Source organism: Cordyceps militaris (assembly GCF_000225605.1).
Source record: "Cordyceps militaris CM01 unplaced genomic scaffold CCM_S00005, whole genome shotgun sequence".
In the NCBI taxonomy this organism is placed as follows: Eukaryota; Fungi; Ascomycota; class Sordariomycetes; order Hypocreales; family Cordycipitaceae; genus Cordyceps; species Cordyceps militaris.
This window is the reverse complement of record NW_006271973.1, coordinates 2899794-2923126: the sequence shown is the minus strand read 5'-3', so window position 1 is coordinate 2923126 and position 23333 is coordinate 2899794. Positions and strand designations below refer to the sequence as shown.

At 54.4% G+C, this 23333-nt stretch overlaps 8 protein-coding genes across 8 annotated transcripts; 3 read left to right on the top strand and 5 right to left on the bottom strand.

Annotated features, from left to right (window-relative positions):
• Positions 1 to 387: 387 nt before the first annotated feature.
• On the top strand, positions 388 to 1776 carry CCM_07225 (LysM domain protein; the record flags this gene model as incomplete). The annotated part of the gene is made up of 3 exons (XM_006672363.1): positions 388 to 606; positions 676 to 1462; positions 1538 to 1776. The coding sequence occupies 3 exons, from the start codon at positions 388 to 390 to the stop codon at positions 1774 to 1776; spliced, it is 1245 nt and encodes a 414-aa protein (XP_006672426.1).
• Positions 1777 to 1929: 153 nt separating this feature from the next.
• CCM_07224 (DNA damage-binding protein 1) lies at positions 1930 to 5560 on the bottom strand (the record flags this gene model as incomplete). Its single annotated transcript, XM_006672362.1, has 3 exons — positions 1930 to 2229; positions 2289 to 5376; positions 5466 to 5560. 3 exons carry the CDS (start codon positions 5558 to 5560, stop codon positions 1930 to 1932), a joined length of 3483 nt encoding a protein of 1160 aa, XP_006672425.1.
• Positions 5561 to 7838: 2278 nt separating this feature from the next.
• CCM_07223 (uncharacterized protein) lies at positions 7839 to 8944 on the bottom strand (the record flags this gene model as incomplete). Its single annotated transcript, XM_006672361.1, has 2 exons — positions 7839 to 8521; positions 8590 to 8944. The coding sequence occupies 2 exons, from the start codon at positions 8942 to 8944 to the stop codon at positions 7839 to 7841; spliced, it is 1038 nt and encodes a 345-aa protein (XP_006672424.1).
• Positions 8945 to 9043: 99 nt separating this feature from the next.
• On the bottom strand, positions 9044 to 11512 carry CCM_07222 (PQ loop repeat protein; the record flags this gene model as incomplete). Its single annotated transcript, XM_006672360.1, has 6 exons — positions 9044 to 9372; positions 9443 to 9471; positions 9571 to 10296; positions 10350 to 10891; positions 11313 to 11350; positions 11434 to 11512. The coding sequence occupies 6 exons, from the start codon at positions 11510 to 11512 to the stop codon at positions 9044 to 9046; spliced, it is 1743 nt and encodes a 580-aa protein (XP_006672423.1).
• A 298-nt stretch (positions 11513 to 11810) lies between these two features.
• On the top strand, positions 11811 to 13112 carry CCM_07221 (WD40 repeat-like-containing domain; the record flags this gene model as incomplete). The annotated part of the gene is made up of 1 exon (XM_006672359.1): positions 11811 to 13112. One exon carries the CDS (start codon positions 11811 to 11813, stop codon positions 13110 to 13112), a length of 1302 nt encoding a protein of 433 aa, XP_006672422.1.
• Positions 13113 to 14348: 1236 nt separating this feature from the next.
• Positions 14349 to 16021, bottom strand: CCM_07220 (uncharacterized protein; the record flags this gene model as incomplete). The annotated part of the gene is made up of 3 exons (XM_006672358.1): positions 14349 to 14679; positions 14745 to 15618; positions 16006 to 16021. 3 exons carry the CDS (start codon positions 16019 to 16021, stop codon positions 14349 to 14351), a joined length of 1221 nt encoding a protein of 406 aa, XP_006672421.1.
• Positions 16022 to 17272: 1251 nt separating this feature from the next.
• On the bottom strand, positions 17273 to 18618 carry CCM_07219 (RTA1 domain protein; the record flags this gene model as incomplete). The annotated part of the gene is made up of 4 exons (XM_006672357.1): positions 17273 to 17668; positions 17775 to 18136; positions 18196 to 18331; positions 18400 to 18618. The coding sequence occupies 4 exons, from the start codon at positions 18616 to 18618 to the stop codon at positions 17273 to 17275; spliced, it is 1113 nt and encodes a 370-aa protein (XP_006672420.1).
• A 1061-nt stretch (positions 18619 to 19679) lies between these two features.
• On the top strand, positions 19680 to 22126 carry CCM_07218 (Ion transport; the record flags this gene model as incomplete). The annotated part of the gene is made up of 5 exons (XM_006672356.1): positions 19680 to 19891; positions 20050 to 20184; positions 20248 to 21098; positions 21153 to 22046; positions 22080 to 22126. The coding sequence occupies 5 exons, from the start codon at positions 19680 to 19682 to the stop codon at positions 22124 to 22126; spliced, it is 2139 nt and encodes a 712-aa protein (XP_006672419.1).
• Positions 22127 to 23333: the final 1207 nt, after the last annotated feature.

Here is a 23333-nt window from a genome sequence, read left to right as displayed (position 1 = left end):
TGTTCTCGGTCAAGCATATTGTCGAGAGAACTCATGCAAGGATTTCATACGGCTGACCTAGCGTATCCTCAACGTATCACCAGCGAGCCACGATGCACCGGTTTAGTGGGTGGGATCCTCGCAGAATGATGCATGTTCTGGAAATATCTCGTGACAATTGTCGGGCCAGGCTCAATTCGGCACATTCCGAACTTCGATCCTGTTTTCATCGTCTCGTTATTCTCAGCTGAAGCCCGCCACAATGTCTAGTTGGGCCAGCTGCATATCCGCCACCGGCATGTATATACATGCCCCCTCACTCCAGCGGGTGTAGACTTCCTTCTGCTCGTCATCAATTTGACACGCAAACCGTTGGATCTGTAGAACGGCTCTGAATCTCATTCAAAAATGCGCGTTGCTTCTCTCCTCGTTGCCCTCTCTACCGCCTCGGCCGCGGCAGCGTACGAACACCCCAGCAGAGTCCGACGCGGCGAGACGCCCGACGGCAAAGTCGCGCCCGGCACCACAAACCAATGCACATACTACTTTACCACCACGTCCAAGGATAACACTTGCACTTTCATCGAAGGGTACTGGGGTGTCGGCCACAAGGACTTTGTGGCCTGGGTACGAAGGCCCTCGCACCCCGTCCTTGTCCCCGGCGTACAACCATGGCTAACACGGGCGTCTATATAGAACCCTGCTGTCAAAGAAGACTGCTCCGGCATCGAGATTGGCTACTCGTACTGCGTCGACGTCAACCACGGCGGCACCATCACGGCCCCGCCGACGTCGACCCTCCCGCCCGTGCCGTCGCCCACGCTCGCTGGCATCGCCAAGGACTGCGACAAGTACCACCTCATCGTCAAGGGCGACACCTGCGGCAGCGTGACCGCCAAGTACGGCATTTCCATGGACCAGCTCACCGCCTGGAACACGGCCGTCGACAAGGACTGCGGCGGCTTCTGGGCCGCGTACTACTGCTGCGTGCACATCGTCGGCGCCGGCACCTCGTCCCCGGGCTCCACGCCTACCACAAGCGACCCCGTGCCCGCGCCGCACCAGACGGGCATCGCCAAGGACTGTGACAAGTTCTACCAAGTGGTCAAGGGCGACACATGCGACAGCGTCACCGCCAAGTTTGGCATTTCCACCGACCAGCTCATCATGTGGAACTCCGCCATTGACAAGGACTGCAACGGCTTCTGGGCCGGGTACTACATCTGCGTCAAGACCAAGGGCTCCACGCCGACGTCGCCGACGAGCAGCCCGCCGACGACGTCCGCCGGCCCCACGGCCCCCGGCCCCACGCAGACGGGCATCACCAGCGACTGCCGCGACTGGTACGTCGCCAAGCCAGGCGACTACTGTGACAAGATTGTCCAGGGCTACTCCAACTTTGACAAGGACACCTTTATCAAGTGGAACCCGGCCGTCGGCAAGGACTGCGCTGGCATCTGGGTCAAGTATGCCTACTGCGTCGGTATGTGCAGCCCATCTCTGCCCCAGCCCGGTAGCTGTTTCTCTTACAAATGCTTGCTAAACCCCTGTCTGATAGGAACCCAGAGCAAGCCGGCCAAGCCGGTCAAGCCGCCGACGGAGTGCACCACGCCGCACCCTACGCCCACGCAGCCCGGCGCCATTTGCCAGTGCAAAAAGTGGCATCTGATCAAGGCCGGCGACAACTGCTGGTCTCTGGCGCAACAGTACAAGGTCAGCGAAAACGACATCAAGAAGTGGAATCCCGGCACCGATTGCAACTTGTGGGTCAAGTACAATGTCTGCGTGGGTGCCTAAACGTGCTCGAGGTCGTCTGGAGCGTTTGCAAGTTCGGAGCTTCATACATGGTAGCTAGTTACATCCCCTGACATATGTCTCTGAACATTTACGCCTACATATGCTACATAAGTGCATGTGGGCGACCCCTATGTGTCGTAGCTCTGCGCTTCATTAATGCATTCTGCGCAACTCCTCAATCATGTTCCGTACGTCCTCCACGCTCGGGCCGAGATCCTTGCAGAGCTCGACTTGAGTGAGCTCGTCCAGGTCGAGGAATCTCTCCACCATTTCGCCGTCAACAAATCGGAACGGGCCGTCTGCTTCTCGCGTCTGGTTGCGAAATGACCTCCAGGCATTGAAGCTAATATCGCCCGTCGTCTTGACGTACTGCTCTATGTTTGATTGCAGGGTAATGAGCAGATCCTGGTATTTTGGCGCAATATCGCCATATAGGTATAGCGTGCCCTCAATCTACCAGAAATCGGTCCGTCGTTAGCGGGAGGTCTTAACTACTAGCGCAGGCAACTTACAGAGGCAAGGAACGCTTTTGGCGATACGACAGCATTGTCAGCCGGCGCAACATTTAGCTTTCGGATCTTGTTGATTTGTTCGCCGAGATTCATTTCACTCGTGATTTCGAGACGGCCGCGGTCCTGCTCGGTGGGCGCTTCAGGATTGCGAGCCAGCACCATGATGTTACCCTGGGCATCCGTCTCCAACCATCGCTCCCCATCCAAGTGACACACTGAAGTAGCCCATGCCGATTGAAAATGTCTGGCTTTTTCCTGTAGCTTGGCGGGCTCGCCATCCTTTGGCGGCGTGAACTCCACTAGTGATAACGACTGCATCAGGTCGCCAACGCCAATCATATTCCCCGAGACATCTAGAGCCACTGGGAATGAAGCCGGGCGGTAAGCCGCGAGCTTCTGCAGAGAGCCTTCGGTGCTGGTTTCTTCCGTGTATCTGTAAACAACGACTGTCTTGGAAAGACCGGCAACAATATACTCGTCTAGGACACTCAGGCAGCGGCATGCGCCCTTTAGATTGTGTGTCACGATGGTGTACAGCTGGCGCTCCTCGTCCACTCCCAAGACCAATATCCGACCACGAGTCTCACTAGCCTCACCGACATCTGCGTCAGTGATGAAGCTTGTCCCAACAATGAAGCGCTCCACAAGAGCACCGGTATGATCGGGAAGCTCAGCGCGAATGACACTCTCCACCATTTCTAGTGTACTCGAGGCGTTGAGCTGTAGCGGGGCGCCCAGTTCTTGGAATATGATTTCGTCCACTAGCTTCACTGAGCTTGTGATGACTTCTTCATTGCGAATGAGCTCCTTCTTGATACAGCCAAGGGCGAATGCCTTGACCCCAGGGGCGTAAGCAACTCGACGGACGGTCTCGTATACTGGCAACGACTTGACATGTGTAAGCCGCTCTTTATCAATGTGACAAAGACGCACATGCTTGTCTGTAGAGAGCAGTATGGAATTGGGGAATGCCTCTGAATCAAACGGTACGACACAGGTGGCATCGTCAGCCGTTGTGGCCGAGTAGATGATGCGACCTTCAGAACTGTATATCAGACTCGCATTCTCGGTTGTGGCAAAGATTTTGCTAGTGCCGTCGGCTTCGGGGAGAACATGGAGACACGCAGGGCTGCTTCCCAGCGTGACGCGCTTTTTGCCTGATAACGTGAGATCCTCGGAGACATTGAAGGTGATGACTGTCCCATCCTCTAAAGCAACCAGGAGTGTGGGACCAGATGCATGACGTGGGTGAAGCTGTACTAGGGATATGTCGCGGGGCACTGAGGCGGCATCCGTAGTTTGCTGGAGGGTTTCGACATGCTTGGCGCTGAGTGTGGCAAGATCGATGATTGTAATCCTGCCAGGGTACCACCATCCAATAACGCCGTAATCTTGGAAGGTTGTCGAAGCATGTAGACAAGAAACTTGGTTGGACTGATTCGAGTCATCGGCTCCTTGGTACTGTTGCACACAAGCTTCCAAGTTTTTGTCGATATTCAACGAGACAATTTTAGATCCATCCACGCAAAGGAGTATCCATTTCCCATTGCAGGAGGCGGATGTGATGTTCGCGCCGGGAGCCACCCATCTCAGTGCCTTCGCCTGCTCGTTGGGGTCTTTTATCGTGACATCCATTCTCGTGACTTGGAGGAGACGCCCGTTAGGCAGATTGACAACCAGCAAAGACTCCACGCGCAGATTGAGACCAGGGAAGTTGTTCACTTCCTGGATGTCTCCATCTGCACCAAAGAGGAAAACTCGGGTGTCTAAAATATAACAGGCAACAAGCGTATCGACTTTCTTTGAGCGGCGCGATTTGATCGTGAACAGTCGCCTTGTGTTTTTGATCTCCTCGAGTATACCGAGGTCTTCCAGCCCAACACCGCTTCGGATGCTCCGCAATGATCCGTCTCTGTAGGCACCGCACCCAGCAACGATTCTGGCTTGACCGGACGAAAACAGGTTGCCTTGTAAATTATCACCGTCTCTGTTGCCCATATCCATGATTGCAAAGTCCAGAATTGGACCATTGTTGGAGAGAAGCTTGATTGGATGCATGGTCCGAGAGTCGATATCGATCTGCAGAAGCTGCGAATCGCCGTGGTGGGAGGCCACGACGAGCATTCCGCCGCCCATATATACAAGACTGGACGCGCGAGAGGTCAGGTTCTTAGAATCCGGAAACTTGAGAGGCTCGACAGTCATGCGATTAACAACGACTCCAGTTTGCTCTGAATGAGTTTGTAGCGTCAACAAGTCAAGACGTCCGTAGTCGTCGGCGAGGAAGTAGTGAGTTTCGTCATACATGGCCCAAGCGACGTAGATCTTAGGCTCGTCAAGCACCGACGACACGCTAGAGTATGTCAAGCTGTCGAAATACGTCAAAAGAGTCTCACCAACGACCAGCAGACCTCCCAGGTGCGCCCTTGTGCCCTCATTGTTTCGCACATGGTATCGTTTTTCCTCGGCGACCGGTACAGGAATAAGCATTGACGCGCATGGGTCCGCGATGACTTGGTCTAGCTCTCGATCTTTGTGTGGATCAAATTTCGAGACGTCACTCCCCTTGTCGTCCTTTGTTAGCCTGTAAACGGCGACGCGAGCTTCCTCCTCGTCCAGCTGCGTCTTGTAGAGAAAGGCGATGCGTGGATGGCCTGTACGGCTGTGGATGAATGCGCTGTCCTTCATCCATAGCTCCGTCAGCCGAATCTGGTCCATCTCTTCGAGCTTGTCTGAGACGCCGCGCCGAGCTGGCAGGCGGAACACATTGAGCACCCCCTCCCACAGATGCATCACCATGTATTTGGCAGTGGGATCCACCAAGCACTTGTTCTGGCTTTGCGATTCGCGCATGTACGGCTCGGCGGTGTCGTGTATTGTTTCATGGGTAAGTTCCATTTCGTTCCTTTGAGAATTCCAGGATACGTTAAAGTACTGTAGTCGCTCGGTCCCGACAAACAGGAGATCGGTGTTGGCATCTTTCGGTCGCAAACGTTGCAGCATGCATATCGTTCCGTGCACAACTTTAGTGTGCAGGCAAGTCATGTCTTCCCTCGTGACGCGCCATATTTCGAGTCGATTCGCCTTACTAGAGAACAAATTAGCAACCAGGCCGGGACGGATTGCCCGCGCAGGCCGGCCATTAATGCTGCCCGCCCTAGGCAGAAGGGCACGTACGCGACAATCAAGTCTTCGTGGTCCGGGGAGCTGAATTGGAGCCGGATCGCATGGCGAATACTCGTTGGTAGATGTACTGGCGCTATATATGCCATGATGAGGTGGTGATAGCCTCGAGATGTGTTGTAAGGCGCGAGTTGGAATGCTCCAAGAGCTTCAAAGGAGCTCGAGTCGAGAGGTGGTGTGTCACTTCGAATCGTGCTGCAACGTTAGCGTTGGCCCGCGTTTGCATTGGTGGGGTGCCAGTGCCGGAGTTTAGAATTCGTCGACGCAATCCATTGTAGGCAAACTCCGAGAAGAAGCTTTGGCAAAGAAAAAATCTATTCCAAGAAAATAGAGAAACTGTTTGTGAATTTGCGACTGTAGACTGTCAATTTTGTGATTTGTCTGCGTTTCTGGCATTATTACATACTAGGCTTCGTCATCTACATACATAGCATACATACCTACCTAGTTACTTCTTCAAACAAAGCCTCGCTCCGAGAACAGTCTTTCATTAGCAACTCCAAAGACCAGATTCAAAAATTGACCGACAGCATGTTGCATGCGGCTGTACAATGGAAATTACTGAAGAGTCTGCCTTTCAGTATTCAGAGAGACTTGGCTTGTTCCATAGCCATAGGAAAGGTCGGTTTTCGCCACACAACTGTTTGGCCAGCCTCCCTAGCTTCCCTGGCCATTCTCCCGCGGAAGCACTGGGGGGCGAATCTCTCGGTGAAGATATTGATTTTCCAATTGGCTCGGTGGGATTCGAGCGCGAGTCGCTGGTTGGAGGCAGGCAAGATGAGCTGAGATGCACCATGCAAACGAGATTGCCGTTTTCATACCAACCGAGCTCCGTGCAAGACTTGCTAGTTGAACCACCAGACATGGGACCAGACTCCTCAACAGACTTTTACGCGTCTTCAAATATTATCTGGGATTCCACAAATTCTCTCATGAAGCAATATCTACCTCTCATCTCGCTGGATTACAAGGACGACCAAGGTCTAAACTTTCCTCCTCATGTCGACCGGCTACACCAAGCACTCCTATACATGGTAGATCATGAAAGACTCCTGGCTTCAACGTTGCCAAGAAACACATATGAAGATGAATTTCATACAACATCGAGGGTAGCAAGACACCTTGATCCATTGTGCATGTGTAACCTTCTGACTCGGTGTAGGTCTTTTGTTCCAGTGAAGCTGAAATAACCCCACCGCAATCACCCAGGCATATCTCCTCGCTCCTTTGTGATGCTTCGAACGCTTTGGCTGTCATTGGTGAAACTTCTCTGGGAGGTACAGGGCCGTCACAGAGCGAAGCGAAAAGGTTGCAGGCTTCAACCACGTGGGACAGCAACGTTATTGGCCGGCAAGCCCTTCACCGCGAGCCTGAGGAGGTTGCTGATGAGAACCGAATATCTGAAGCAGAGACTCCGGCGTTGATAGCGGCCACTGGGGCAGAAGATGTGAGCCACGGGCTACCAATTCGTGTATTGGAGGCCACCGGGCACGGCGATCCGAGCAACACATTCTTCGACGATGCCTTTTTTGTCGGCAGCGACCACGACCAAGATGAACACATCGAAATGCAGAACATCGCCTCAATACTGGACAAGATTGACAGGCTTTTGCTGCCGCTGCCAAACGTTTCAACTTTTGACCTGGACCACTGCATCGCAGAGAAGTCGGCAACGCTCGGCACGCTTGAATTGGAATCTTACAAACGCCTCCCTCCTCTACGAGTCGATCCAGCCCTGGAGGAAGCGCTCCCGTGGGCACCGCTACCTCCTCGACGACGCGGCCAGTTCGAAGCCGAAACGCTTGCGGCGCCAAAAAAGTATACCACACGAGATGCACGGGAAAATGGTCCAAGTCGCATCGGTGCCATTGGGACCATTGAAGATGGCGAGATTGAAGAGTGCTCGGAGCCGCAAAAGGCTACGAAACCACCGCCGCCGCCCAACTCGCTGGATGCGCTAATAAAGCTACGGCTGCAAAGAGGAGTATCTGAGAAAGGGTCACCGTCATCGACTAAAGGATTACCGCCTTCTTCCAAAGCACACCATCCCATCTTGCCCGTTCTGGACGATCCTGGTGCCACGTCCAAGCTGGTCTCGGCATTCATGAGCCTGCGAGGCGTCAAAGCTAAGCGCTCCAATGTCAAGTGACCTCACGAGCTACTCCATATAAGAACGACATCTTTGACGCCTGTATCCCATTCTATTCTCATATATCGAAAGTCTGGATGCAGTGTACATAAATGCAAAACATATCCTGTGTATCCGGACCTAGCAGCTGTGTTATCCCGTGTATAGATGATCTAATCGAGCACACTGAAATAGCAAAAGTCATGAAAGAAGCAAGCTTGAAGCTCGGTGCATCATCTTCAGCACACCTCCCACAATGGCCGTGGCATCTTGGGCAACGCCGCGGCCATGTTGCGAACCTGCTTTAACCCAACATAGACGACCTTTTGTGACGAGCCGCCCACCAAAATGGAGCGTGACGCCAGGCCGTAGTAGTCGGAGATGGAGTGCGTCAACCAGCGCTTGTACGAGGCGCTCTCATCATCCCCAAAGGCGTCAAACACGACGCCTGTTTCCCCAGAGCTCTCACTGCGTGCTGCGCGCAACGTTGTCGTCTTCTTCTTCTTCTCCTGCAACGCACGCATCGCGTCCGAGCGACCCACAAACACAATCTCCTCCTCATCCGAGTCTAGCTCCTCGCTCTCCTCGGCGGACTCCGCGCCGGACATGTGTGCGTGGACAAACTGCCGCACCGGCTCCTCGAGCGCGCGCACCCAGCCCCGGACAGCGGGCGACCGTTTGGCCGACTCGCGCAGGTCACGCGGCACCTCGCCGACACCGAGGCCGGTGGCGCTCCCGCTGAGCAGTTGCTGCTTCTTGCGGGCGTCCTGCAGACGCCGCGTCTTGTCATCTACGCGGTCACGCACGCCGCGGTCCCAGAACTGCGCTATCTGGTAGGGCACATTGTGAATGGGATGCGTGGGCTGGACCTGCCAGTCGGAGGGCTGCGGGGGCTGTGCATTGGGGACGCCAATGAGACGGTCTATGGGTGTGTTAGTAGGCAGGGGAGAACGATTCTTTTCGCGCCGCGGTAGAACAAAAAGGGCGTACCATTCTCCCAACGGCGGCGCTGTCTGCTGCCTTCCTTGCCCTTGAGGAGTGCCTCGCGACGCGCCATGCTGTCTCGTCGGGAGGGTGGCCGCCTGGGCGGCGTTGCGGGTTCGTCGGCATCGAATTGGACGGCGCGCCGGGCGTCCGCTGCCTTGGCCTCGGCCGCCGCGCGGGCGCGGGAGGGTAGGTGATCATCGATCGGGATGGACAGGGGCGTGCCGGTGCCACGGGCAATGGGCGAGACGCTGAGCGATTGCAGCGCCGATATCGTCCAGGCGTCAATGTCGATGCCCGTGGCGGGTGTCAAAGATGTCTGCGCAGCGTGCGGCAGGGGAACAGGGCTGCCAATGGCCATGATTGCGGGTATGTAATGTGGATTGGAGGGGTCCGGCTACAGGCGGATTCGAACGGTTGCGAGTCTGGGGAGAGGCCGACTCGGCTGTGGAAATGAAGCCTATGCAGGCTCGGCACGAGATATATATTTCGTGCAGTCAATTCCTGGGCTGAGATGGCAGGGTATTGAAAGGCTGAACGCCAGGAGGGCATGAAGCTGAGGAACCGGGCTGTATGACTCCATTGTCGTGATGCGCGAGCATGGGCTACATGTCCTCGGGTTCATTGTGCAGCCAATCAGCGGGCTAGCGCAAGACATGAGGACCGATTGAGTGGACCGCACGTTGATGAAGCCGGCGGGGTTGGCGCTGTTGCCACTTAACTTTTTAATGAATAATGACGGGGTCATCCCTAAAACACCGGACTTATCAATAAACTGTGACGTGTACTCTGTACGTGTTCCTGACGACCTTGCAGACGTCGTCGCGAGGTTGATCTCACTCGGCGTCCAGTCACGAACTGTCTTCCAGAAGGCGTGTAAAAGGTACGCTGAAAAATAGCGATTGATCTAAGCTAAACTCAACTAGCAATGAAACAGAATCCGTGATGCGCCTTATGCATAAAACCTGTTAGTGGTGATTCGACGACTTGTAGGTCTTGTGGGGATTGCCGATGCCGCCGGGCTTCAACAGAGGCTGGCTCTCGCGCGCAATCGCCCGTTCTTCGCGGTCTTGGATGTGCTCCAAGTCTTCCTCGGTTTCCGCGTAGCGTTCTGGGTGCCCGGTAAAAGGCCCAGGGAGACCGCGTTCCCAGCCCTCAGAGTATGTGCGGTTAGCAATAGGTCTTTGTAGGTTGGAATGGTCAACGGGCGAGTCGGCTTCGTTGATGAGCGGGGCACCTTCAGGCTCGGCACTGCGCTCGCGGTGCCGGGCAAGCTCGTAGTAAACACACATAAAGAGCACGGAGCCTTGCATGGCCGCAGTAAGCAAGTAAATGGCCCATGTACTCCAGCCATCAACACCCAGACGCGCATACAAGCTAGCGGTGAACACGAGGCCACCAGGTGTCTGTATACACATCATGGGAATACTCAGACTGCCGGCGTGTTTGAGATGATATGTTGTCCAGATCTGAGGCAGATACTGCACGGCAGCAAGCACGGCCGCCAGGACCCCGAGAAGATGGGCCCAGAAGTTCAGGTGCTGGGGCATGGCAATGGCGAAAATGCCAGTGATGACGATGGTGATAAGGCCGTGCAAAAAGGCAAGCAGTCCCACAGCCGCGGCCGTCTGCCATTTTGGTGATTCGCCAGCGAGTTCGTCTTGTGGAACTACAGCGTCCTCATAGCGGAAGAACATGAGGAAAAGCACGAGACTAAAATGCGTCAGTGGTCCGAATGCCAAGTGTTGGAAGATTTGTGTCCGTACATGAGCCCAAAGCACAGCCACTGCCCGCCGAGTTGGGCAATTCCAAGCATACTAGCAGCACATTCGAGACCCTCAATCTCTTTGCAGCAGCTCATGGCAGCGCGCGAGGGTGCAACGGTTAATATGTTTGCAAATCCGGCTGTCGCAGACGTGGTTCCTAGAAGCACAAAGTATGGCGAAATACCCTCTGCTGTCCCTCGTGAAATGATTCGATAATGTTGGGGGAGATACGAAACGAGAAGTCCAACGAGGATCAAGCTAGAGTTGGGTAGCATATTAGCAATCTGAAGCCATGGGGATATGGGGGATGGGCATGGAGGCGTGACGCACATGGAAATGACGACCTCGAGGTATCTTGGTGTCCTGAAGGCATCGCATCGCGACGCGGCCTCGTCGAACAAGTCCATGACTGCAGAAGAGGCGCAACAACGCCTTACTGTGCAGGAGAGAGAGTGCCGATGTGGAAAGCCGGTTTGGCGGACGAGCTCTGTGATGAAATCTGGATCCGGCCCGCCCGTCACCAAGCGGCGATCGAGTCGGAACTAGCTGTGCGGCTGACGGCAGCGTTTCCGAGTCGCAGAGAGGCGTCTGCCTGATGGGCGGGTGTGATGATCGAGGGCGTGGATGCCGAGCAGCCAATACAGGCAAATGCGTAGAGAGATGTTGGAGAAATGCACAGAGGCAAAGAGGATGAGTGGAGCTGGAAGGGCGAGGTAATAAGGTACGGGAGGGATGATGGTGCAGTCCGGTACCGTGCCTCGACAAGAAGCAACTTGGTACAGTCGAGTTAGCAGGGAGCAGGCAAGCAAAGGCGAAGCGTTGGGTGTGTGTGGACTCTGGACTCTGGAGGCTGCAATCACATCACGCAGAACTTGAACCAGGAGGAAGGGGGCGGGCCTTAGCTATCCGCTCGCTTGTCTGATTGGACAGCTGGATTGGCTGGTCAAGGCTGAGGCTGCCTACAGGCCGCACAAGGCGGAGCTTGGGCCAGGACGCATCGGCTGTCAGGCGCGAATGACGTAGAAAGAGAGGTACTTTTGAGCAATAATGTAGGGAAATCGTGTGGTAACTTGATAAAAGGTACATGGCCCGAAGTCGAAGGCCCACTGGATGCCGCTAGCGACTTTGACTTGAGCGGGCATAACAGCACTGGAAGGTGCCATTCCGGGCGCTGTGCTAGCGGCCACACCACTAAAAGCCCACTAAAACCCCTCCAGAGTCTCCCAAAAGCATTCCCCCAAAGCCTGGCATTCAAGTGACGGCAATACCCCACCGCCCAGACAAAGCCAACGTGCAAATCTCCAAACAGCTTCTTTTGGCGACAAACAAATTACCGCCAATCTTATCAACTTATGCACCCCCAGAACCATGTGTCGATGCATATTGCCATAGCCCCCGCCATGGGACAAATTTCGCCAAAATAATACAGGAGACCCTGACATCCCTCACCACCGGTTAGGTATGGACTTCGACGCGCTGCCGCCAGACACAGCATCACCACAAACCTTGGATGCATCGCCTTTGCCCTCATCCGCTACTGTAATTGCACAGTGTACTGCCAGTTCAAATGCTACACAGAGCGGCCGATTTTTCTATTCTTCCGCCCAGTGGACCGCCGATGGCACATCTCTCTTGGTCGGCTCATCAGACAGCAGAGTCTCAACCTTTGTCCTGCCACCGGACCTCTTAGAAGCCGACTTCGTGCAGCCACTACAGCCCCAAGCCAGCATCCAGTTACCAGAGCCCTCACAATGCATCGCTCCCGCGCCTTACTTCTCTTTATCCAATCCGGCCACGCAAACCTTTCTCGTCGGTAGTCGTGATCATCCGCTGCACCTCTACCATGCTTTCCCCACGGGGTCAGAGAAGCCTGCGCCGTTGTGCATGTACAAGCTCATAAGGCATGAAACAGAAGCATACATTACCCCATCCTCGATCCTTTGGCCGTTACCGGGAACACACTTCTTCTGCGGCTCCGCAAACCGCATAGATTACTTTGACGCTTCTCGACCAGGCTCCGAGGGACCTGTTCACACCATCCACACCATCCCATCCAAGAGACATCTCTTGAAAGGCGGCGGGGTGGGGATGAAGGGTACTGTATCCGCGTTATCCGACTCACCTCCTAACGCTCCTGGCAGCGGTGTTGTGGCCGCTGGCACTTGGACCCGTTGGATGGGTTTGTACGACATGCAACGCGTGGACAAGGCCGTTGCCAATTGGAGCATTGCAGATGCCGATTTGCAGGAATTTGGCAAGTCTTTTGGTGGTCAGGGCATCATGCAAACCAGGTGGAGCCCTTGCGGGAGATATCTTGTCATCAACGAAAGGCACGCCCCCGGCCTCCTCGTCTACGACATTCGCGGCAACGGCAAGCTCCTCAGCGTTTTAGCTGAGCGAGACTGCCAGACGCAACAGAGGCTCACATGCGATGTATTTGGCAGCGTTGACAACAGTCCCGGCTTCGAACTCTGGGCTGGCACGGAAGCGGGAACTGTAAAGGTCTGGGACGAGGTTGGTCTACATTATGGCATCGTCAAACCAAAATGGAGCTGGGGGGCTCACGAAGCACCGATCAGCAGCACCCTTGTTCACCCAAGCGGCTCCGTCGTTGCTACTTGTGCTGGTGCTTGGCGACACCCCTCGGACGACGACATTGACAGCCGGCAGGGCGGCGCGAATGGCATCAAGGTCAAGACCGAAATCCTCGACGGATCCGCCATTAAATTGTGGTCTGTGACGACCCAGCAAGCATCAGAATAGCGCCCGTTTCAGGCCTGTATCCCGTACTAGGAATGCCCCAGCTCCCGTCGGCAGCATGTGCGTCACTCAACCAGGGACACGATGAACAGGCGTCACAATGGGTGTACAGCTACATATGCCAGGATTGGAAACGCCCGCTAACTACGTCTGTATCCGTAACATGGCGTCTTTGGTGAAATTTCTCCGTATTTTCGGCCGAGAAACGCCACCGTAATTTTACCGGCAGCCCTGAAAACGGAGATGGCCGGAAAGCCTCAGCTAAAAGGCAGATCCACAAGAAAGCGCGGCATGCGGATGATTTGCGTCTGGGACTTTCTCCTACCCTGCGTAAACGAGCTGGGGCTGCTGGGTTCATGGCAGCCTGTAGGAGATCTCGGTTCCAGGCTCCCTTGGCGTCCAGGGCTGACGAAAACGGAACATCCATGAACAAGAAATGCTTTCCGTGATTGTCCATTAATTATTGTCCTCCGAGCAGGACATGGGTGTGTTCCCTAATGCCTGGAATAATATCATATCTCGCTATTCGTACTCGCTGCAGACGTGCGCAAGAAACAAGGCTGTTGTAGAGGCGAACATAATTTGCGCGACAATTTCGAGAAATTGCAAGACTTTATGTGTTATAAACTAGTACTGTGGCGGAGTTCGTTTATCCCTGGGTTGTAGATGGTCTTCCCCTTCTTTGCTCTGGGTGCTGCTGCGGTCATACCCAGCCACACACAGCAAGCAACGTCAGTATGACACGAGCAACAATACTGGCAGACAATAGACATTAAACACTACGCTAAGCTCTCAGATCCTAGGCTATGATATAAAAGAAGGCAATCATGGAGAGGTCTGCCGTAGACATAAAATGCATCTCGAGTTTGCATCCAATGATTATGCTTGAACGACCTTCCATGTCGCTGTCGCCCTGCCGCACACACTGCGGAATTGCGACATAGAGATGATCGAAAAAATTAAAGCAGAAGAAAGAGAGAGCGTAATAACGAGAAAGAGGGGGAAGGGTGTGCCGCCTCGATCCGCGTAGAGAAGTGGACAATAAAAGAAAGAAGTGAAGCAGAAAATTAAGATCAGCAAAAGAAATGCCGTAGACACAGTCTGTTGGTCATGCCTTGTTCCCATACTCCAACCCGTCGATCTTAGTCGCGGATTTTCTCACGGCCTTGTCCTTAGCCTTTGCGCACCAGTGCTACTGGGTGGTCTATACACGCAGTTTTTGCCTCAACTGTCCGTTGCTCACGATCGAGTCAGGTTTCGGCTGCGGCCACCGCCAGTCTGCTGCCAGAATGGACGCTCACCACCACGGCGGGGCACACTGCCAGTGTCGACAGAGGAAATTTCCACAATGTTATTGGTAGGGTCGAGGTCACTCTCCTGCGTCAGAGGAGTCTGATCAGTTTCCGTGGTGGTATTAGCGACACCAATAATGCCGCCCTTTATTGCAGGAGGGATAGGCCATGACTCGGAGTCTTCTGTGTCTTCATGGTGGTGATTTCTGGGTCCTGGTGGCTGAGGCGCGGGACGCGTGTCAGTCATGTCGTCCGGGTCTTCGTAGTCATCATCCGGGCTGGCCAGCGGGCGACTAGGTATGGTTAGCTAACGATGTCTTGCTGCGAGGACTTGGTCGCCTACCTGATAGACTTGGGCTCCTCTTCGGCTTGGGGAGTCCTGGACTGTCTTTTGCGGCGCCAGAGGAAGATGCCGAGGGCTAGTAAGAGCGCGAGAGCCAGAAGACCACCAACAACGCCACCGACAATGGCACTAGTATGACTGATTCCTCCGTCATTTTGTGCAGGATCACTGCCAGTGGGCTTACTTTCGCGGCCGAGTGTGCTACTAGGGCCTTTGCCATCACTGCTCGTTTCCGAGGCCAGAGTCATGGTAGGGCGCAGAGAAACGGATACAGTTGTGTAAGCGATAGAAGGTCGGCCCGAGGCCGTAAGAACTACCGTAGTAGCCATGTCAGAGGCAGAGCCGCAACCGTACTGGAAGAAGCCGCCCTCAAAGGTATTCTTATAACAAACATCGCCACTACCACAAGTATAAATGTGAGGGTCGATGACACCATGGCCGGGGTTGTTTTGGTCGACACAGCCGGTGAAGATGCCCGTAGTACAGTCACCTCCGTCGGGACAGCAGCCAATAGCCTTGTTCTGAGCGTCGACGACACAGTGGGAACCGGCCAGGCAGGTCGCGGGCAGATCGGGGTTGCCTCCTATGTAACCGCAGACAGTGTTGAAATCGCGACCCACGAGCTCGGGAATAATGGCTGGTGGCGGTGTCGGGAGAATTTCCGTTTGCCAAGTCGGAGTGTGCTCGATGGAGTTCGATTGTCTCGTCTGGCGAGGAAGCGCATGGCCGGAGACGGGATTACTCATGGCAGACGAGGCGAGTAGAGAGGCAGCAACGGCGTTGGCGCGACGGCGCGACAGTGATTGATGTTGCGCCATGTTGGCTTCGCTTCTATCGTCGTCACAAAGCAGCGAAATGGTGATACCGGGTCGGTCTGTTTGGTTGGTGTTGAAAAAGGAGAGAAAATGTGGCGTTTGTTTGTTATACGTGGCCGAGTAGTACGTGCGTTGCTGTAAATCCTGGCGAGCGATGCAAGTGGCAGCCGACAACCAGCGATGCAGAGCCTGGAGTGGTGCAACACAATAAATAAGGGGGTTTCCGCAAAGAGGCAATAGAGAGAAGAAAAGACAGAATGAGTGATAAGCAGCCGTATACTACAGAGGCATTGGGTGGTTGACCAAGACGGAAATCCGAGCGAAGAAGCAAAAGGGATGGGCAGTCGAGGCTAGGGGGGAGGGCGGAAGGAGGAGGGAAGCGGATGCGGGTGATGAAGGACCAAACGGGCAGCCGCATAGAGAGGCAAGCACATCAAAGATCGTACTGTGGCCGGTGCCCATGGAAACGGTTCGGCTAGTAAGAGAAACGTCCCGAGAAATGTACCTAATCATATGATGAGGGCATAGATTAGCGAGAGGAAACTAAAGAGTTGATACCTAGGCATCGGCGTAGACAAGGAGAAAAATGAGGGCCATCTCGAACAAGGCCCAAGACAAACAGCTGTGCGCCCTGCGATGACTCTGGAGCTGAGACAGGGGTGATTTTTCCTTAAATACGAGCATGTACGTCTTCCTTTGAGAGAAAAACATCGAGTTGGTGTAGGATGGTAGGATGAGGGGCTACAGTGTACTGGGAAGATCCTTGCTATCAACTTGATTGCGAGGGTAATGTCGAACGGGTAATATCAGCTCCGTGGCCGCACCACTGACTGGCTACTAAACCCTGCGGCAAGGTATTCATGTTCATAAATGATTTAAATCTGCTAGAAACATCTCGGAACAAACAGCCTGTGCACTGTACATAGAGATGCCAGTAGCACGGTGCGCGATGTACTTTGTGACTGCTAGGGCGGGCCATGAAAGACAAAAATACGCCACGCGTGCAGGTCTAGTCGGAAAGAAAAGGAATTATGAGTTATGACTTGATGTGCGGTTATGTCGTTTGCTTTTAGCTCTTTTTTCTTCTCCGCTCCTGCACTCCCTGCTGGCCGAGATTCGCGGCGAAGACCCCGCGGTCAAGCGTCGCTACGGCAAAGGAACTCGGCTAGTGCACGACAAGCGTTGCGGTCAGGCTAGCTGTGAGTTCCAACTATACAAAAAAACAATAACCGTGGAATACCTGATCCGAGCCCAATTATAATCTACTCTCAGGAAATGCAGAGATGGCCAGATGCAACATTTCCCAAACAGGCAGTTCCACTCAGCGATGCCCGCGGCGATCTGATCGGCTCCACAAGCCGACAACGGGCCGAAACGCAAACAACACTCTGTCTTCCGTCTTTCGTCTTCTATACTCACCCACCCTAACCGCACCATGCTACCTGCGATGTGAGAACCCAAATCTACGGGACAACCTCCGAGTTTGCACCCAATGCGCCCATTGATTATCCGTACATGCGTGTAAACCCAGTCACTCACCCCGCTAACGACCGCACTGCGCTTGGCATGTTGCTGATGCCTGCATTTGTGCCAGGCTTACAACATCAGTCCATACCAGAATACTTCGAACAAAACCTCGGCTTTCGATATAAACTTTCCATTCTCTCTGATAAGCATATACTGTCGACATCTTTATTCTCACCAAGGCACAACCTACACCCTGTCATGCACTGGACCAAGCTCCCAGCTATCAGCACTTCTTCCACCAACACCGACCCCCGCAGCAGAACCGTCTGTGTCCTCCGCCAACTTGGTCATATTGTCTGTCTCGGTTAAGTTTCCAGCCTTTCCAGCCTTCTTTGTTTCTTTTTTCCTCTTCTTCTCCTCTTTCATCTGCTGCTTCCTCGTCTTCTTCTCCCTGCGCGTCATCCGTGGAAACTCCCCGTCCGGGCCACGCAGAACCAGCCCGGGATGCATCACATTCAGCAACACCAGCGCCAGAACCATGGGCATCGCATCCAGCACCAGCGGGTACGTCTCGTTCGTGATAAGCTTATTGTTCGCGTTGATTCCCGGTCCGAACTCTAACAGGCGGTAAATAACGCGGACCTGGCGTGCGCAAATGGTATCAGTAACGGACGGACTAAGGGAGCAAGACCCCGACAGCGCTGCTGTGACGCTTCCTGGCGCCTTGATCGAATCAATTACAACTCACCATAATAAGCACCAATACCGCCAGCATCGTCCATATCAAAAACCGCAGCCGCCCCATGCTCCGGCCCCGAGAGACCTTTCGCATCCGGTGGTAGAACCACGCCGTCATGACCCCAAAGATGACCACGAAGCCAAGCTGCAGCCCAATGCCCGCCACATAAATCTTCATCCCAATGCTGGTTAAATTTGCATTGTCGTTGTTGGACAGCAGCGCTGCACCGCCCAGCTGCACCAGGAAGCATATGATGTCGAGCCATACAAACAGCACTGTCAACTTGACGGCGCGGATGCCCCAAATCTTCTTCTCGGGCAGGCCATAGTAGACCATGCGAGCGACCGTCATGTAGGCAAAGGCGTTGACCCCTATGACTCTATTAGCTCGCTGATCTGGGGACCCCCGCGCTGGTATTATGTTCACTTACATAGCGGTGCCAGCAGAAAGAGAAGCAGTCCCCAGAGCGCATACTGCCGCTCTTGCTGGTGGTGGGCTCCAATCGTGCGTAGACTAAACGCTGCCGTCTCCCATGCGGCACCCATGATGACAACCCAGCAGAATCGCTTCATTGTGCATGTGTTAGAGTCTTCCGTCGTAGAGCGTGATTATCGGTAGTGCACATCCGTCATACCTTTTTGTGAAGGATTGCCTGGACAATGTGCGTCACAAAACTAGTTCCAAAAATAGCTGCAAAAGCTAGATTCGCTTCGAAACTGGGATTGTCATTGTAATAGGAATTGCACGCATCAAACGGCACATGTCCATATTTATCTGGGATGGCGGTGGTGCAGCTTGGCGAAGCAGCACTACTGGTGGTTGGTGTAGGTGTATTTGTCGTCGAGGTAGCCATGATACTTGCGTGTTGGGATGTAGAATAATGATATTTGGGTCTCATATCTCAACTATACTCGGCTACCGCATCTTTAAATATATATCTCTCTACAATCGTTTAAATCGCATTCCCACATAAACGAGTCTGCTATATATACTTCACATTCCCTCTCCACTCTGAAAAGAGCCGCTTACACCGTGAGGGGCCCGGACGACGGCCAAGGATATAGGGCTTCTTCGCATCAATCCGAAGAATGACGAATAGAAGATTTGTGGCTGCCAGCTATGTAGTTAGCTCGTCCTCATCCAGCCCTATCCAGCCATGGCCGGCGAGGCTGTGGTGGGGGCTCGGCCGCCAGGTACGCGTCAGCCGTCAGCGTGGTCGGATTCACTCGCAAGGCGATTTCTGCAGCCGATAACTGACACTTACAAGCGATTTTCGTCAGAGTTTTGCTTAAATTGGCTACTGCCCAGGTGCCCAAGACTTGAGCAGGGAGGGCGTTTACACCGTTGTCGACGTACCCTAGACAAATCTTGAGAATTTCAAGGTGTGGCCATCGGCTCCGATCTGGGAAGTGAGCCAGTATATCTTTTGGGAGAGAAAGATTTGTCATTCTTCTAGCAAGAAGAAAGAGCTGTTGGTGCTCGGTTTGCAACTATGTTGTGTTGCAGCTTGTGCCATGGGCACTATTCCTACCATTTGATCACACTTCAAACGAGTAGATGCCATTTACAAACGGAGGCTGGCACAAAGTATATTTTTGTGCTCTACTAAAATATAGTATGCCCAGATAGACAATGAGAATCCATATTCAAGAAAATGAAAATTCGAGCAGATGAGTCCTTTACTAAATACAACCAATCCTTCTATGCGCTATAGTGGGCTTCGGCTGAGAGGTACTAGTAACACCACGCACACCTGGTTGGGCACAAGGTCGACTTCACGATCCGTCCTTCATCACCAGTCGTGCTCTTGATGCCCGCTGCATTCGCGGTAGGTAGTCTGTTTTTTTTGCACCATCTTGCTACTGACCTTAGTTAGCATGAAACTCTATTGTCCGTCCTCGACCGTGCGACACCATGGGGGCGCTACCGTCCAAGCTGCGAGGCGGCCTCTCAACCCGTGACGCAGTAGCGTACACGGTTCCCACCTCAGCCATGGTCGCTGCCTTTGCACGTCAAGGAGCCGACATGACGCGAGATGAGAGCGTCGACTCGGCGCCGTCCGACCACCCATTGCCCGTGATTGACGATGTCGACGATTTCCGCTCCATCATCAAGAAGCTCTCCATGTGCGCCATTGCCCCCCTCCTTCTCCCCGTATCCTCGAGGCGTTCATGGTGGCGCCAAAACACCATTTTTTGCGCCGCCTCATTCGCATGCAACCCCCCCAATGTTCCATCGCAGTGCTCATCGACTAACCATCAATCGCATTGCTTTGCACCTGCAGATACTTTTGCTCCGTGATTGAGCTTCCTAGCACGTTCGAGCAGCTGCGCACGACCTCGGCGGGAGCATGCCTGCGCGACCTGGCCAACCACCTCGCCGAGACGTGCCAGAATCCCCTCATCGTGAATGCCCTTCTGTAAGCTCCCGTCTTTCGCCCGCCCGCCCGCGCTTGCTGACGCCGTTGGAACCATACACACAGCGCGCTAAAATGGCACTACGACGCCGACACGCATGAGCAGACGCTCAGCGACTCCCGCGCCTCGGCGTGCGAGATTGTCGCCTGGCGCTTCCTGGCGCAAAAGTCCGACGTGGACGCCATGCGCTTCTGCCTGCACGAGATTCCCGGCCTGCGCGCCGGTCCCCGCCGCGAGGACCGCGGTCGCTCCGACGAGGAGGCGCAGCAGCCCGGCGAGTCGACGCCGCTCCTGCACCGCGCCAAGACGAACCCGGACGGCGAGTACGGCGTCCGTCGCCGCCACGCGCACGCAACCGCGCACGCCGCCACTTCGTCTCGCCACTCGCTGCGCCTAGAGTCCTTCTCGCTGGCCGCCAACGATGCCGAGACCGCCTCGGCGGACGGGGAGGCCGACCCGGCCGAGGTGTTCCGCACGCTCAACGCGCTCGAGGTCGCCGTCGTCGCCGGCGCCAAGCGCTTCCTCGGACGCAACGTCGTGCAGCGCATCGTCACGGGCATCTGGCACGGCGAAATCATCTTTTGGGACTCGCTGTCGGTGCACGCCACCAAGACGCCGCGTCTCTACGACCCGGACAAGACGGATATTTACTCCCGCCTGCGCGTGCCCAAGTACCTCAAGACCTTTGAGGCCTTTTTCTTCTTAATCTTTCTCTACCTCTACTACTCGGTGCTGATCCAGCGCGTGACGGAGAGGATCACGGCCACCGAGGCGGTGCTGTGGGTGTGGATTGCTGCGTTTTGCTACGATGAGTTTAGCGAATGGCTGGATGCCGGGTCCGTCTTCTACGTCACGGACATATGGAACGTGTGCGACTTGATCATGATGCTGCTCGGCTGCATCTTCGCCGCACTCAGTAAGCCTTTTCTACAATGCCGACTTTGTGTCTTGTCGAGACTAACAGTTGTAGGAATCACGGGCGTCATACAGCAAAGCACCGCCATCAACAACACGGCTTTTGACATCTTGGCTCTCGAAGCCCTCTTCCTCGTGCCTCGAATGTGCTCCCTTCTCTCGCTAAACCCCTCTTGGGGCATCCTTATCCCCTGCCTCAAAGAAATGACCATGGACTTTCTCAAATTCATGGTCATCATCCTCATCATCTACTGCGGCTTCCTCACCACCTTTTCGCTCCTCGGCCGCGACCACTTCACGCTCGTCCGCATGGCCGGCGTGCTCGGCAAAATCTTCTTCGGCTCCAGCTACGTCGGCTTCGACATCATGCACGAAATTGACCCCTACTTTGGCCCGCCCCTCATGATTGTCTTCATCACGCTGTCCACCTTTCTCCTCATGGGCTCGCTCGCCGGTCTGCTCGCCAACAGCTTCGCGCGCGTCATGAACGAGGCCCACGTCGAGTACGTCTACGTCTACAGCATCTACGTCCTCGAGGCCTCGACTAGCAACCGCCTCACCCACTTCTACCCGCCGTTTAACCTGCTCGCCCTGCTCCTCTTCCGACCCTGGCGCCTGGTGCTGCGCGGCGACGAGGCCTTTCGCGGCGCCCGCATCTGGCTGCTCAAGGCGACACACACGCCCATTGTCGCCGTCATCGCCCTCTATGAGATGATGACGCGGCGCAGCACCGTCAAGGGCCTGCCGCAGCTCGCCGGGTCCATACTAGATGCGAGCGAGGGCTTGCGTCGCCCAGAGTCGCGCATCGGCGCCGACAGAGCGGAGACGGGACGCCGACGCACGAAGCGGCGGCGAGCTGTGCTACACTCGCAGGAAAGGACAGCCGTTGAGCAAGAACCCGGAGACGCTCATCGTGTCGCCCTGGAAATACAGATTGGGGAGCTGAACAGTAAGCTTGACAAATTGACTGACCTTGTTATAGAGATGAAAGGCAGAGAAGAATCACGCATTGACAGTCAGGACCTATGAACGCAAACCTAAGCAGTCTATAGATATTTCAATAGTTGGTACCAAACAGAAGTAAATTGTCCAACGCTGGATCTATGTCGCTAAGTCTTCGTAGCCCGCTGCTTCCCCTTGATTATGATTTTTCGCTCTCTATCAAATTGCGCTGCCCCGATTCTCTCCACATGTTTCATTGAGTACAGCTCGCCATCTATAGCGCTGCTCCGCTTGGTGGCAGCTGCCAGTACAAGTTGGCGGCCGCTAGAGGAAAGCAGCGTAAGTATATGTAGACTTTATTTCTAGTGAAAAAGAAGAAGAAAAAGTAGTTGAGTTGATGGCTACCAACGATGTTAGGGAGGTGTCTCCTGTTGGCGTGTTGGTCTGGCTTACACGGGCCGTCGCACGAACTCGTTTCACAGCTCCCGTGATATGCCATTCAGCCTTGCCGTCACATCACTACCACATATTCACATGTCAAGGACGTGCTGCATGTTACACTGCATCGGCGCTGACGTGGCTGCGTACAGTATTCATCGAGTTGCACAATGGGAGCCACCATGTATGTGCTGGGCAAGGCGTGGCAAAAGTCATGTGAGGGGCATTACACATTCAGCTGCAGGGAATCGAGACTGCGAAACACAGTTACGCAAAAAGGGAGTAAAATCAAGTTTAGACTGCTGATGGGGAATGAATTGCGTGTTGAGGGTCGGGTGATGATGCCCTGACGAGGAGCGGGTAGACTCAATGAGACGAGATGTTCTATTTTTCTGCGGCCTGGTTCCAAGTCAAATTCAAGAGGACGTGGACATTCTTTTTAATAGAAAAATGTCTTCTTTCGTCTTTTAATACGCTGGCGCACGCGCCGCCCTCGAATGACATCAATAAGCCAACCATTAACAAGCACCCTCCGGCCTGCCCCATTCGCTCAGCACCAGCGTCACATCAATCATTACGACATTTCCCATATTACCACCACTGCATCACCTGCATCACCTCTTTTTAATCCCTTCAATACTCGCCGTCTGTAAATCACGCATCGCTCGGATCGCCGTTGCCGCACCAGACAGACAATTTGGACAGCGCCACGGCTTCTCGCTGGCGTATGTAACAAACGAACCCCCCCAAAAAGAGCCCCCCAACTTGGTCCGCGCCAGCTCCGACTTCGGGAATTTTTTTTTCGTCATCAGTTGGAGAAGCTCCCTCTCTCCTCATTTTTCCGGACCCCCCCCCC